The 15,941-nt window shown below is 36.4% G+C and overlaps 1 protein-coding gene across 1 annotated transcript; it reads right to left on the bottom strand.

Annotated features, from left to right (window-relative positions):
• Positions 1–4,218: 4,218 nt before the first annotated feature.
• On the bottom strand, positions 4,219–14,428 carry LOC132737546 (uncharacterized). The gene is made up of 2 exons (XM_060724847.1): positions 13,731–14,428; positions 4,219–7,032 (listed from the first exon to the last, which is right to left on the bottom strand). Exon 2 carries the CDS (start codon positions 7,024–7,026, stop codon positions 5,716–5,718), a length of 1,311 nt encoding a protein of 436 aa, XP_060580830.1. The 5' UTR covers positions 7,027–7,032; positions 13,731–14,428; the 3' UTR covers positions 4,219–5,715.
• Between the last annotated feature and the right edge of the window lie 1,513 nt (positions 14,429–15,941).

Genomic DNA, 15,941 nt, shown 5'->3' with positions numbered 1-15,941 from the left:
GAGATATTGCTTTGAAACTTTTAATGCTATTTCACATCATTACCCCCATCTGTACGCAAGAGAAGGTAACTCTGTCAAGGATTTGTTTTAAAAATTAAGGCCTTTTATCGACTTAGAATCTTGGTTAAGTTTTTAGTACCAGTCCACTTTTTGACTGAACTGTTTGAGATATTAATTTGAAAGTTGGAATACTTGTTTACAATCATGATTCCCAAACATGTCCAGGAGAAGGTAATTCTGTCAAAGATTTTATTTGAATTATGGCCCTTAACTGTCAATGTTTTGTATTATAGGCAAGCACTAAAAAACTTAAAAAATCTAAAAAAATTCATTCCTAGCCATTGGCCATTGTTCACTTTAAAAATACAGAGATTCTTGTATTGCCTTTTACTGCAAAAACTTTTTTTATTGGCAAGCAATAAAAAAGTCGAGCGCGCTGTCTTACGGACAGCTCTTGTTATTGATTTGATTTTATAATATTCATTTTGATAATCTTCTGATAATTACTAATAGAATATATGTTTAATTGTCTTTAATAAATTTTCTCTTCTGACTAGATTGTTTTAGTCTTCAGCACCCAATTGTATAAACGTTGGTTAACTTTAACCACTGGGTTAAATCCATGGTTAGGTTAACTTTTGGGTTAAACTTTGGTTAACCGATTGTATAAAATTTTGGTTAAATTTAACCAGCGTAAATTTCTGGTTAAATTAACCCACGTATAGGAGGTGGGTTAAATTTTAACCAAACATTAACCAGAAATAAAATGGCTGCCGTTTGTACGCTTCGTCTCAACTTTTGCTCATTTTTGCTTCGAAATAGACTATTATCGGTTGTATATGATGGCAACGATATTTCTATAAGTTGCGTAGTGACGGGAAACGGAAACAAACTTTTCCAGAGCCGGAAATAAATAGTTTTAAAAATCAGCTGTCAGTGTCGGATAATTCGGATAAATCATGATACAAAATGTCATTTTAAACCGATTAAATGAAGATCATACTGAGGATAGACTTGAAGGACAATTTATGAGTTAAATTACGAAGTCATTCTGGACCAGTACGCAGCGGGAGATCCCTGCAAAGACAAACATGAGGCTGTATACTTTGTGATTGATCAGTAAATTTTGTTTCGATCAACACATATGTGTGCGTTTTCGTGTAATTGTCAATAACAACATGAATTATTAAAGGTTTACAGACTGACAGGATATATCACCTTAGAGAATCCTCTTGCTGAACTTATCATTATGATTATGAAGAAGGTATGATAATGCATTTAACTTTTTGTGACACTATCAGTTGACAAACAGTTTGCATGACTTTTTTGTTTTTTGTTGCGTTTTGTGTATAAAATCATTATCTGATATGAAAGTTGGCAAAACAAAGAAAGAAGTCATATAAAAGAGTATATTTTGTTCATTCCATATTTCATGCATAATTGCTTCCGCTTTTTAAACAATTGTTATTTCTACACCAAAAAGTCGAGATTGCTCTGTTGTCAGGCCTTGACATCTTGTTGTCATGTCGCTAGCGAAACAAGCCAATTGGCAGGTTGTCTCGCAGTGTGTGGCCTGATGACACATTGTCACTTGACTCAAATGGAAGAATTAGCTTATTAGGGCTTAAATATGTGTCACAGGGTGAGAAAAATGTGCAGCTGACCGGGACTCGAACCCGGGACCCTCAGAATACCGTTCCGCGGCTCTACCAACTGAGCTATCCGGCCGCTTACACATCTTCTCCCCTATTAAGTGAACAGTTCTGAACCGTGACATTCTCCCCTGCTATATTGTAATTCGTCCTCGAATTTCACAGAGTTACAGAGCAATGTGAATTAAACTCTTAAGCTATATGCAGTCACAGTCCCCAGTTGGGCGCCAAATGTCAAAGAAAAATGTGCAGCCTGACCGGGACTCGAACCCGGGACCCTTGGAATACCGTTCCGCAGCTTAACCGACTGAGCTGTCCGGCCTTTTACACATTTTCTCCCATAATTAGTGAACAGTTCTGAACCATGACATCTGCTTTGTTGCTGGCGACAACAACTTGAGCCATGCCATAGCACAATAAGAAGCCATTCCCTTGATATAAGCCTAGAGACATGGAGACAAAGTGCCACAGTCTGGCACGTTTTGTAGCGTCAAGGAAAAAAAGGCGATAAGAGGTCAAAATATGCAAAAATTCCTTATTGCGTTAGTAATACAGTAGAAATATGGTGATAAATACTGAAAAATCAATCATCAATTGTTCACAACTGTTATAAAAAATATTACTTAAAACTTGAATTTTGACTTTTCTTAAAATCCTAGTACAATGTACATTTTTTAAGCTAATGTCCTTAAAATATTTTGGCTCATCTCGTGTAAAATTAGTCGAAAAAAATCAAATGTTTATTAAATAGTTTCCAAAAAGAATATTGATGATACATTGATAATTATTTTAGCTCTATCAAACAGATTTCAAAAGGCAAATACTGTAATACATATAATCATGCTTATTTTTTCCAATCTTTAAAAAAATTCCTAATCAAATTATCCAAAGCAATTAAGTTAGTTATTAATTAAGTTCATTCCAGTATCATTACAGACATATGTGTTTGTGTGTGCATGTGTGTGTTGTTGGTTTTTTGGTAGAGTACAATACATTTTTTCTATAAATTAGGAAGATTTCCCTGTTGAAAAACTTTACCTAATTTGATCAGCAAAATTTCCAGAATGATGACCTAGGCAATTTGTCTTCTCATCAAAGGTTGATAAAGGGCTTGTTTATTTCTAGCAGCAGGGAAGAATAAACAATGTCATCTTCTGATGAAAATTAAACTGTTTTTTACTTAGTTCTTAAAAAAAGTTACAAGCTTAATTATGATCATGAATTCACACACAAGCATATATCATAAAGTTATTTTATCAACCTTTTGACTTTCAACCTGTAAAATGTCCCCAAATAGCCACATTTTTTTCCAAATAAAGGTCTTTTTTTCAAATTAACTACATTTAGGCATACACACTGACACATTCTTCAGAATTTAACTGAACAACAAGATATTTGGTCTCACTCATGAATTATTGAAAAGCTTGTTTTACTTTTCTAAGGATAGGAAGCTGCTTTAGGTCTGATTTAATGTGCCACAATATAGTACTGAATGGGAAAAAGGCAATTCTTAACATTAATATTTTCATTCTATATGTACCGGTACTCAAACAGAAATACATTTTGTTTTTACAATTTCATGTCCAAATCTTTTATTATTAATATTTTGAATTAAACTGCTTTGACTCTAAAAATACTTCTTCTTTATATAATGTAAACAATGAAAGTAAATATTTATGATTGAACTCAGATGAATGAAAGCATTATTGAGTATATTTAGCATTATACCTTGGAAATGGCCATGTGGAGATATTATTCAATATCTCATCCCCATTGCTACTCTTGATATTTCTTAGAGGGGAGAGAGGGGGTTAATAAATAAGCAATAAATAGAGGGAGGGAGAGAGAGATTTAGACCATTATTCCATTGTTAAATGAGGATGTATTTTATTTATTAAATAATTTATTCAGACTTTCAATGTAGATGAGAATATTTTACAAAATAATAATAATTTGACAATAGATAGAATTCTAGAAAACATATTTGGACACTTTTTAATTTTCAACCAGTTATAGACTACATGTATGCACTTATTAAAGTATTGTTACGCTATTGAGACACGGACGTCAGTCGATCACAATTGGTAGCTCGAGCCTTGGATTCCGAACTTGGGTAATAATGGACAATATCTGTTATGGGTAGCTATCTTGATCAGCTTCCACTGCTGTTGGTTTCCTTTTAAAACCCTAATTCTTGTGATAATTCATGTGATGCAATCGAAAAACTAAGACTTGTGATAAAACTTAAAACTTCAATTTATTCATTTAATAAACACATATATCGTTTCTCTTTCAACAGTCAATCGCAATTATATTTTATACAAGAACAATCTATGTGAACAATACATCACTATTATTCCATTTACAAAACAGTCACTTTCTCTCTCAGACTTGATTACATTCAACAAAGTCACTAATTCAGAAATATAAGGCAGATAGACTTAAATAACCATTCAGTACTGTCAGTAAGCCTTGTAAAACTGCAACTTTTAAACAATAAAATTGTAAGCTTAAAATTACTTAAAATATTACTTATCAAAATGTTACTTTTAAGTAAAGACTTGTAGAAAATATTCACCAAAATAAGTTAAAGTACCTTAAAGATTGTTGTTTCTCAAACAAAATTTATACTTGTACTAAGCAAGTTGTTTTGCGTGTGTGTCCTCGAAAATGAGCTCACAGCAGTTTATATACTACTCAGACTTCACACAAAAAAGTGTGGAAGTTCACATTTCACAACTTGTGAAGTTTGCCAACTTCACATAAAATCATGTGAACCCAGCTTCACACAAAATAATGTGGAACTGTGAAGCTCACAGTCACTGGAAACAAATGAGAATTTAAATATTAAAATTACCAATATATCAATAATTATTAGTCTTATTTAATAAAAATATAATTAATACAAAAGATTAAAACCTCAAATTTCCTTTTAAAGGGGTTAACAGTTTTAAATTGTTGATGAAAGTTGCTTGACATCTCTGCATTGACAAGTAAACAATAAAAGGAAGCTGCAGTTGCTAAGCAACTACCCACAATGCAATGCAACAGGATGTATACAAACATGGCTGCTTAAACCAGGAAGTAAATTATATTATTCTGCATTTATAGGTACTACATGCACACAATAAACTGATTTAAGTTAAATACCTAGCAATTATAAAGCCATGGATATAAACTTGTTATCCACCAAGTTATAAACACATTAGACAAGAAATAAAAATACAATAAAGCTTTAAAGTTAGGTTCTATCTGACTCTATTAAAGTTACTATGGACCAGGGTATTACATTACCCCCCTCTTATAATGTCAAAGTTCCATCTGACATAAAATATTTAAAAAAATAATTCACCTGTCAATATTATTTCGTATTACTTTCTATAGTTACAATAAAGCATGTGTAGAACCACCTTAAACATGAAAATGCGTGAGCACCTTAAAATATTTAAAAATTGAACAACATGAAACGATTTCAAAAAACCACTAATTTCTCAACATAAGTTTTGCTTAAACACATTCCAATATTTCAACAATAGCACGAAATTCATAAATAATATAACTTTTCAACTGTTCATTTCTCTAATTCATATTAAACTTCAATTAAAATGTCAGTGTCTGTATCACATCATAAATACTCAAAGTAAACTTTACACAACAGTCTCTTCTCATCTAAGATATCTGATCAATTCTGGATAATATAAACAAATGTCACAGTTCCATTATAAATATCACTATTTAAAGCACTGTCATTTCACATCACTTTCCACTTAACTATCACAACGCGTATCTAATATTTAAACGTTCATCACAATAATTTCAACTTGTGTATTAATAAAAATTAATTTCTTAATGTTCATATGTTCATCTTCTTGATGTATTACGCGATATGTATTAAATGTTTCAGTTTTTTTTCACTTTATTCATTTCACTTTAAATCGTTTAACGAGTTCTAATTAATTTTCAAATGAGGTTAATCGATTTATGTTTTAAAATATTCAAAATTGTCTCAGTTCCTGTTCCTTGGTTTTTTGTTAATAATGAATCAGTTGTTGTAATGTCAAGTTTATTTCTTCTTTACTATTGATTTCAGCACTTTTTTGTTTGGGCTGTCTAAATTTTCCTTGCCCCTGTTATACGAATCTTTCTTTTTGAGTCCATCGGCAATGCATGACACTGATTTCTCCAATTTAGACAGTGCATCAACTACTTGGGAGATAGTTCTGTCCTGATTCCTGACTGCTCTGCTGTTCCAATCTATTGCGGCCGTAATTTTTCCAAGGGCTGCTAATAATGCTGTCCTGTTTTCTGGATCCTCGTCTCTACGTGGCCTCTTTGGCTCTGGCTCTTGCACAGGTTCAGTTTGTACAGACTTTGTACGCACAGACATGGCTGGGACTTTGTTTTGTTTACCCACCTGGCCAGGTTCTAATGCCGAAAACGCAGGGGAGTCTGGTAGGTCCCCTAAAAGCTGGTTCATGATATCTTCAGGTGGGCTTCCCTTAGGTGTATTGAGCCTTGATGATTTCGGTGTCTGTTTTCTCTGTTTGGTAGTAGTTCTGTCTGGTGTCGGAAAGGAAATGACCGTGTTCCGTAATTCATCCAAAAGTGGTGTACTGCTTGAAGAGTTGTTGTTATGGTTGTTGTAATTTGACTGACCTGGTACTTGTAGCATATTCAAAAGTGAACCAGACGTTTGAGTGTGTGGAGCCAGAGGTACCTGCAATTGTCGTTGAATTGGTGGTGGGGGTATGAACATCTGACTGCCTTGGTTCACCTGTGTTTGAGCCTGTTGTGGTTGGTTGACCTGCTTCTGCTGCATCAGCTGAGCGAGAACGTCAGGCGTCACTTGTACATTGATAAGACCCTGAGCACCGACCTGGTTAAGACTTTGACCACTGGTTGAGTTGTTCACAAGGTCACGATTGACTGCTGATGAGTGAAATTCAGCCTGAACTTGTTCATCAAGAGCATCAAAGTCGTTTAATAAGAACTCGTCTGTTCTGTTAAGTGGGTCTTCAGCAGACGTCGAAGATGAAAACTGCTCCCTGAGGCTCAGTTGCCGGTAGTCAGTGCCTTCACAAATAGGTTTCGCCACCTTATTCTGCACTAAAAAGTTACTGTGGTTAACCTGCTCACCCCCAGCCATAAGTTGATGCCTCTTATAACCTGTGACATGCTTCTGGAGAGCATCTGCTGTCAAGCACCGGAACATACACAGACTACAATAAAAGGGTGTCTGGTCCAAGGACAAATGGTGCTTCAATATGTGCCCCACAACTCTGTACCTCGCCTCTCGATACGACTTGCCAGCCTTCTCACAATGTATACATGAGTACAGCCTACCCTTCTTTACTCCCTTGTCTGTCAGACTCATCTCGCCCTGTAATGACACAAAATGGAAACAATCCTTACTGAAAATTATATATACTATTTAGTATATAATAAGTTTGTTTGTGATAAAAGACCCACTGACAGTTTCTAGGCTTGTAAAAGGTGATATCCTGAATATATGTTAACACATAATATACGTGTTGATTTACAGTTTGACACTATCAAATTATACAGTACTTCGGTCAAATTATACAGTACTTTGTTGAATGTTTAATTTGCATCTTTCTTCACAAATTGATATCACTATCTTGCACACTCGCACTACATTGAATACGTACAAAGTCATACAGTTTCACTATTAATAAATACATTGTTTTTTCTTTATAAAATTTGCAAAGCACACATGTTTATAAATACATTGTCTTCTATAATTTACAAAGCACACTTGTTTTGATTCAACAATGTCCATCGTTCAATACAATTTTCATTATAACACAGACAATAAAATGTCAATTTAAACATCAATATTTGAACTATTGCTTCGATAAATTTTTCTTTGCTTTGATTATCCACTTAGGCGGTGAGGTTCCTTCATACGGCTTTAACTTGTCGTGATGAACAAGCTTTTCTTGACCATCTTTATTTATCTGAATCAAAAAGTTAAATGGCGAAGTTTTCGATTTAACCATATAAGGGCCGTCATAGATTTTCTCAAGTTTCTGACAAACGCCAACTTTTCGCGATTCATGACGACACCAAATTATGTCCCCTGCTTTGTAATTTTAGATGAAGTCTTAGTGTCATAGAGCTCCTTGCTTCGCTTGGTACTGGCTTTCATATATCTTCTAGGCACATTATGGGCACGTCACATCTGGCCTTCAATCTTCTCAATATGTTCACCATAACTTGGCACATCACTGCTTTGGAGGCTTGTATAGTCATACATTACATATCCAGGGAGGTGTACCTCTCGGCCAAAACTAAGAAGGTTGGGTGTCAGCTTTATTGATTCGTTCGGTGTTGCTCTATATGCCCCAGCCAAACATCCTAGGTGAACATCCCAATCATCCTGCGAATCTGTCAAATAAGCTTTGATCATCTTAACCAAGGTCCGGTTAAATCATCGCTCAGTTTGAAATTTTCCATGGGGTTGTCGGACACTAGTGCGAGTCTTCCTGATTTCGAACAAATGACAGAGCTCCTGCTTTCGAAAGATGATCCTTGGGCGCCATGGATAGTCAATGGGATGCCCCATCTGGCATTGAAATCGTTTGCTATTCTGGTAGCACACTCTTCTGTTGATTGCTTAGGTACAGCTAAGACTTCTACATACTTTGTAAAGTGGTCGGTCAACACAAGCACATACCTGTTACCTCTTGGTGTTATAGGCAAAGGTCCCATATAGTCAATTGCAAGGGTGTCCCATGGGGCTCCACTTTTCAGATGACCCATAGGTGCTCTTGGAGTTTTATATGGAAGCTTGTCCATTGCACACGTGTCACAAGTTCTAATAAATTGGTTTATGTCTTCCTTTAAATTGTACCAGTAGAAATGCTGCTTGACTTTTTCGGCAGTTTTCTTTGTTCCAAGGTGACCAGAGAGAAGTGTTGAGTGCATTTGGTACATGACATCACGTTTTAATACTCTTGGCACTACAAGTTGCTTATGTTCACCTGTCCCATTAAGTTTCTTGAAAGTTTTGTACAGGACCCCGTCTTGAAGAATTAGATTATCCCATTGAATCCAATAATGTCTGGTTGCTTGGCTCTCTGTGACCATGTCCTCGCTAGAGGGTTTATTCCCGGACTTCTTGGCGCTAAGGATTGGACCAATGTCGGGATCTTCTTTCTGTTTTTCTACCAGTTCTTGAGGGGAGGCTATAGCAAGCCATGCCTTTTCGTGTGTCGCGTCATGGTCTGGATGTTGAGAAGACCCTGGGACAGCGCTATCTTGTGCTTCAATAGCTCTTGTCTGCTTTACCTCTGATGTGGGGCTTAAACCTGGGACATTGTCTGCAAGCATCATATCTTCTGCTCTCTTCCTACACTTTTTGCAAGGACCACACTTAAGGGGCTCACTGGTGTCTACCTCATGGCATGTACAATCCTTCGGGGTTTCACAACGGGATAGGGCGTCACAGTGCCCTTGCTTTATTCCAGGGCGATACTCAATAGCAAAATCATAAGGTGCTAGAATCTCTAACCATCTAGCTACTTTACCATTTGGCTCTTTCAGACGAAACAACCAAACTAAAGCTTGGTGGTCACTTCTGACCAAGAAGCGCCTACCTAGAAGGTACTGGCGGAAGTATTGGATGAAAAAGACCACAGCCAAAAGCTCTTTCTCAGTTATGCAATAATTTCTTTCGGCTTTGTTTAAAGCACGACTTGCATAAGCGATCACTCTTTCTCGGCCGTCTTGTATCTGGCTGCAAACTGCCCCGATACCAACCCCCGAAGCGTCTACATCAAGAATAAAACCCCCTTTATTTATTGGGTACCCCATGATATCTGGGCTTATCAAGGCCTGTTTAAGGTCCTTAAAGGCAGATTCGCACTCTTCTGACCACACAAAGGGCTGATCTTTCTTTGTTAATTCTACTAATGGTCTCGCACGTTTTGCAAAATCTCGAACAAATCTTCGATAGTAGGAACCCGTAGCCACAAACTGTTTTACATGCTTAGCTGTCTGCGGTCGAGGCCATTGAACTATCTTGGCTATGTTAGTTGGATCCGGCCTAACACCTTCTTTTGAAACAATGTGTCCCAAGAAAATAACTTCTGTCTGGAGTAGACTACATTTTGCTGGCTTCAGTTTCAAACCCGCACCCTTGATTCTGCTAAGGACCTCATCTACGCGCTGCACATGCTCTGTAAAATTCGACCCATATACAATAATATCGTCAATGTATATAAGGCAGGTTACCCATTGTAGGCCTTTAAGAGCTATTTCCATAGTACGCTGGAAGGTACTGGCTGCGTTGTTGAGTCCGAATGGCATTCGAGTCATTTCAAAGTGCCCGAACTTACACACGAAAGCACTTTTAGCAATGTCCTTCTCCTTTAATGGGATTTGAAAATAACCACTTGTGAGGTCAAAACTGCTGAAATACTTTGCACCAGCTACTGCATCTAAACAGTCTTGAACTCTTGGTAATGGGTATCCATCTGGCTTTACAAGGGCATTTACGCGGCGATAATCAACGCATGGCCTGATCGCACCAGATTTCTTTCGGACAAGCACAATTGGTGAAGCCCAGGCCGATGTGCTCTCCCTTATAACTCCCATGTTTAACATGCTCTCAATTGCCTTTTTCTCTTCCTCAGCATGGGCCAAGGGGACACGTCTGGGTCTTTGTTTGATGGGGGGTGCATCTCCAGTGTTTATTTCATGCTCAGTGATATTCGTGAGGCCAATGTCCCATTCACTCTTAGAAAAAGAGTCTTGATATTTTACTAAGAGACCAGCTATATAACCCTTCTTTTCATGGCTTAGATTTTCTGAACTATCTTTGAACAATTTCTTCAAATGGTCTGGAACATCTTCTTCTGAGGCTCTAGCAAGTGTGTCTGGGAGGTTAGTAAGAATAGTTCTTTCTGCAACTTGGCGTACAGACTCAGGGTTTTCATCTTCTCCAGTATATTCTTTCTCTTGAATGACACTAACTATACCTTCTATTCTATCTGCATATCCAATTTCAGCATTTTGTCTGAGAACTGTTTCAGCAAGGCTAGGATTCATCAGTCTGACCTTGCATGTTGCAGAATGGTTGATATTGATTAAAGTGGAGGCCATCATAAGGTTGTAAGTCTCTTTAAAATGTTTGGTAGGCTCAACAAGGAAGTCTGCTTTCCCATCAGCATCGTCATCTTCTATGCGCTCAACGTAGACATCTACCACTGCCTCAGACTGAGCAGGAACACAGAAGTCATCAGCCATGACTACCTTCCTTTGCTTTGGGTTTCTTCCTATCTGTAAACAAGGAATTTCATGACCATCTAGAAGTATTTTCCCCTTACTCAGAAGAATGTCAGCAGGTCCCTTTTTACCACCCATAAGAACATCATATCCCAATAGAGCGTCATCCTCTATCTCCGCCACTATGGCTTCACAGACAACCTCATGGGATTCTAACTTTAAGGCAAACTCAGCCTTACCCAGTTCCTTTATGGGCTTACCGCCGGCTCCTTTAAGGCATCCCGCCTTCTTGAGCCTAGGACGAGCACTTTCTTCAATCTTATGAAAAACCCTGGTAGAAATGATAGTTCTAGAGGCCCCTGTATCAGTGGTAAAAAGCACAGGTACATTTTCAACCTTGCCTTTCACATAGACCCCACTTGACAGTCCTCTTTCCTTTTCTACCGCAACAAGAACTTCTACTGGTCCCCTTTCTTCCTTGTCTACCTCAGCCTCCTTAACCTCATCTGCACAGTTCCCTCCACCTTGGCCCTCACTCTCTAATTGGACCTCCCTCTGGCCGCGAGAGCTGGTCCCCTGAAGTTTAAAGCTTCAGCCGATAATTTTGTTGTTTGACTTGATACACTCTGGCCAGTTTGTGCTGAATTTTTATCTCTGTTGACCCTCTTCTTTGGGCACTCTCTAGCAAAATGGCCTATTTCATGACAATTATAACATTCTCTGTTTCTGCCGAGACTTCGGTTATTGGTCATACCTTGGTTATTCACATTACATTCATTTTTCTGCTTTTGAGTGCTCTCAAGCTTTTCTAATCTTTCAAGTAGATGCTGCATCGAAACTGTCTGGGTGTCTCTTTCGCTCTTATGTACCCCTTTATTGTTGTTGAAATTATTTTGCTCTCTTCTCCCTTGACTTGAACTCGCCCAACTTGACCTAATTTTCTCTTCGTAGCATTCAATTTCATCACCATAATTTTCATTGTCGCATACTACTTGTCTCGCACTCCTCCTGTTTTTCTGGTCAAAATAACTCTTATGAGCATTTCTTGTTTGAATCATGTTTACTACATGAAATACTGCCTCATCTATAGTATTAGGCTCTTTATGGTATTCTACTTGAAATCTTATTTCCTCGTCTAGTAGGCCATCTAGGAAACGCCTTGTAAGATCTTCATTTCTTGTTCTTGTATCTCTGTAACCATGAGCCTTGTCATAAAGCTTCTTTAAATCAGACGCAAATTCTTCAGCTGTCTCGCCATGTTTTTGCACTCTTCTGCTAAACTTAGCTGCAAAGGACCTGGGTGTTTCGATAATACGGTACCTACTGTTTATCTCAGACACAAGAGCATAATAATTATGCAATACATTCGGCTGCAACTGTGAGAAAACAAACTGTGCTGCCTGTCCCTCAATGCGCGGAAGAAGCTGGTCAAGCCTATCATCTATGCTCCATCTATACCGTGCAGCTATTGCCTCAAATCGTGCGTGCCACACTGCCCAGTCTTCTTTTCCCGTGAAAGGCGGAATCTTCACATTTACTTGACCTTGCCTTGATGACTGCTGAAAACTATAGTATGATGTTGAATCATTAGTATTCTGTGGCGTTGACCTATCTGGAAATCTTTCATGCCGGCTAGTTCTAAATGAATCACGACTGTAACCTTCATCATGATAAGGCAAGGCCCTATTATTACTATAGGATATATTACTGTAAGCATGATCACCATATGAAGTAAATGTCTGTCTTCCATTTTGGATACCTCTGTTGCTATACTGCCTGTCCATTGATGTAGGGCATCCTGTTGTAGTATTCTGGCTGTATGTGTCAGTAGCCGGCCTGTGTCTGTTATTCAAATCTTGGCTAGGATAGATTTCTTTGTTTACAGTTGGCTGTCTCAAAATTTGTAACTCTTTTACAACATCTTTTAAAACTCCAGCCATATCATTGACTACCTGACCAATTTCCAATAAAGTACTGTCTCCCTCATCATGCTTCCTTTGATTAAGGGGAATACTATTCACACCATCATTATCAATGTTGACATCATGCTGTATGTCACTTTCATATGACGTAGACGGCACATGATCTACTGAATCATGTGGGGTGCCAGGGTTGGTCACTGGGAAGCGAAACGTTATTTCCTCATCAACCTCATGTGTTAACATCTCATCCCCATTAATGATTGGCCTATCGTCTGATGACATCTTGGAAAAACGTTGGTTCGTATCGCTGGATTCAAGGAAGTTTGAATCCCACCGCTGCCACCATAAATTTAGTGTTACGCTATTGAGACACGGACGTCAGTCGATCACAATTGGTAGCTCGAGCCTTGGATTCCGAACTTGGGTAATAATGGACAATATCTGTTATGGGTAGCTATCTTGATCAGCTTCCACTGCTGTTGGTTTCCTTTTAAAACCCTAATTCTTGTGATAATTCATGTGATGCAATCGAAAAACTAAGACTTGTGATAAAACTTAAAACTTCAATTTATTCATTTAATAAACACATATATCGTTTCTCTTTCAACAGTCAATCGCAATTATATTTTATACAAGAACAATCTATGTAAACAATACATCACTATTATTCCATTTACAAAACAGTCACTTTCTCTCTCAGACTTGATTACATTCAACAAAGTCACTAATTCAGAAATATAAGGCAGATAAACTTAAATAACCATTCAGTACTGTCAGTAAGCCTTGTAAAACTGCTACTTTTAAACAATAAAATTGTAAGCTTAAAATTACTTAAAATATTACTTATCAAAATGTTACTTCTAAGTAAAGACTTGTAGAAAATATTCACCAAAATAAGTTAAAGTACCTTAAAGATTGTTGTTTCTCAAACAAAATTTATACTTGTACTAAGCAAGTTGTTTTGCGTGTGTGTCCTCGAAAATGAGCTCACAGCAGTTTATATACTACTCAGACTTCACACAAAAAAGTGTGGAAGTTCACATTTCACAACTTGTGAAGTTTGCCAACTTCACATAAAATCATGTGAACCCAGCTTCACATAAAATAATGTGGAACTGTGAAGCTCACAGTCACTGGAAACAAATGAGAATTTAAATATTAAAATTACCAATATATCAATAATTATTAGTCTTATTTAATAAAAATATAATTAATACAAAAGATTAAAACCTCAAATTTCCTTTTAAAGGGGTTAACAGTTTTAAATTGTTGATGAAAGTTGCTTGACATCTCTACATTGACAAGTAAACAATAAAAGGAAGCTGCAGTTGCTAAGCAACTACCCACAATGCAATGCAACAGGATGTATACAAACATGGCTGCTTAAACCAGGAAGTAAATTATATTATTCTGCATTTATAGGTACTACATGCACACAATAAACTGATTTAAGTTAAATACCTAGCAATTATAAAGCCATGGATATAAACTTGTTATCCACCAAGATATAAACACATTAGACAAGAAATAAAAATACAATAAAGCTTTAAAGTTAGGTTCTATCTGACTCTATTAAAGTTACTATGGACCAGGGTATTACAGTATATATAGGCTAACTTATTGTTTATTGGGTAACAGTCATATACTATTCATTACATTATGTACATATATTGAAACCCTGGTTTACCTACTTCAATGACATATAATAAATATAAACATATATAAGCATTTTGTTGTTGACCAACTTGTTTTATTTACTTTATAGAAAAAAATTGGATGAGGGGTGAAGTGTCTTACTGATTTTGGGGGGTGAAGTGTCTTAAGGGGTGAAGTGTCTTCAAAATTTGAGGGGTGAAGTGTCTGGGGTGGTGGTGAGGTGTCTTGCTACCTGACATATAGCCTATTCCTAAAGCTACTGGACTAGTATAATGTTGGCCAGCCTCACTGACAGGTTCCAATCATTCATTTAAGTGTTAAGTATTTTTACTAACAAGATACATGTATAAGTAATACAATTATTATATAAGATGTAAGAATTCCTAAACATAATATTGTAGGGTATTAAATAAAAATAATACAAAATTGAAGTAGAGGTAAATTAAAAATCATTTTTGATTGTTCATGAATTAATTATGGTAAATTTAAGATGACTATTGTTTTCTTTTTCATAATTATTGATCATTTAGTTTTTTCTCTGTTTAGTAAATTTACTGCTGGGAACCAAGTTGATTTTGCATTTCAGTGCTGTGACTAGTGAGAATTATAAAACATGTTGAATGTTTAAAATAAAGGATGTCAGTCATACAGTCACAAGAAAGCAAAGTGATTTTGTTTTCATTAATGTATTTTTCATGTTGTTTTTTTTGTTGTTGTTGTTTAGGTTAATAAGCAAGAACTAGACCTTTATTCTATTATTTATTTTGCTATAATATGGTAAACTTTCAGTAAAGCTCTTCTATCATGAAACATAGCTTTGACAAATGCAACAAGATTTCCCAAAGGTGACTGATATGATATTTAGTTACTGAAACAGAAGTTTCATATATTATATAGAGAAACTACAGAGAGTAGTTTGGGGCAAAAATCATTCAAAAATTACATCTGATGTTACACAAAATATTTTGGGTTCGAACGTTTTAGGTACGAATCTGATAGGAAATATATGCGTCAATACTTCTGCATCGAGTGGTTCTTGTATGAAATTATTAACATTCTAACCATTTTCTGTCCCAGTTGACGGATGATTTTGATATTTGCTCATTTGCAGTACATTTTAATTTGTAAACAAAGCCCATAGCAACCATGCGGTCTCACTAATTACCGACAAGAACCGTCAGTAGAAATGGAAAAATACGAATTAATTTCACTACTTCATCATTTTATAATCACAATTCCTAATATTTTTACATGAAAAACATAATAAATTCGTTCTGAACCATGTTTATAGGCAAATATCTATAGCGACAATATTCGTGGTATAAATTTAAATTTAATTCCCGTGACATCAGTTCCGAGGTCATAAACAAGTTCATCCTACGTAAAAGTTATATTTTGTACATTTGTTTAATGATGATATGTAATTAGTGTGGTGAAAATTAACATCTTAATTGAAAATTTG

The sequence above is a fragment of the Ruditapes philippinarum genome, unplaced genomic scaffold (genome assembly GCF_026571515.1).
Source record: "Ruditapes philippinarum isolate M1 unplaced genomic scaffold, ASM2657151v2 ctg17921_1_1_1_1, whole genome shotgun sequence".
Classification (NCBI taxonomy): domain Eukaryota; kingdom Metazoa; phylum Mollusca; class Bivalvia; order Venerida; family Veneridae; genus Ruditapes; species Ruditapes philippinarum.
This window is presented reverse-complemented; position numbering and strand designations above follow the sequence as displayed.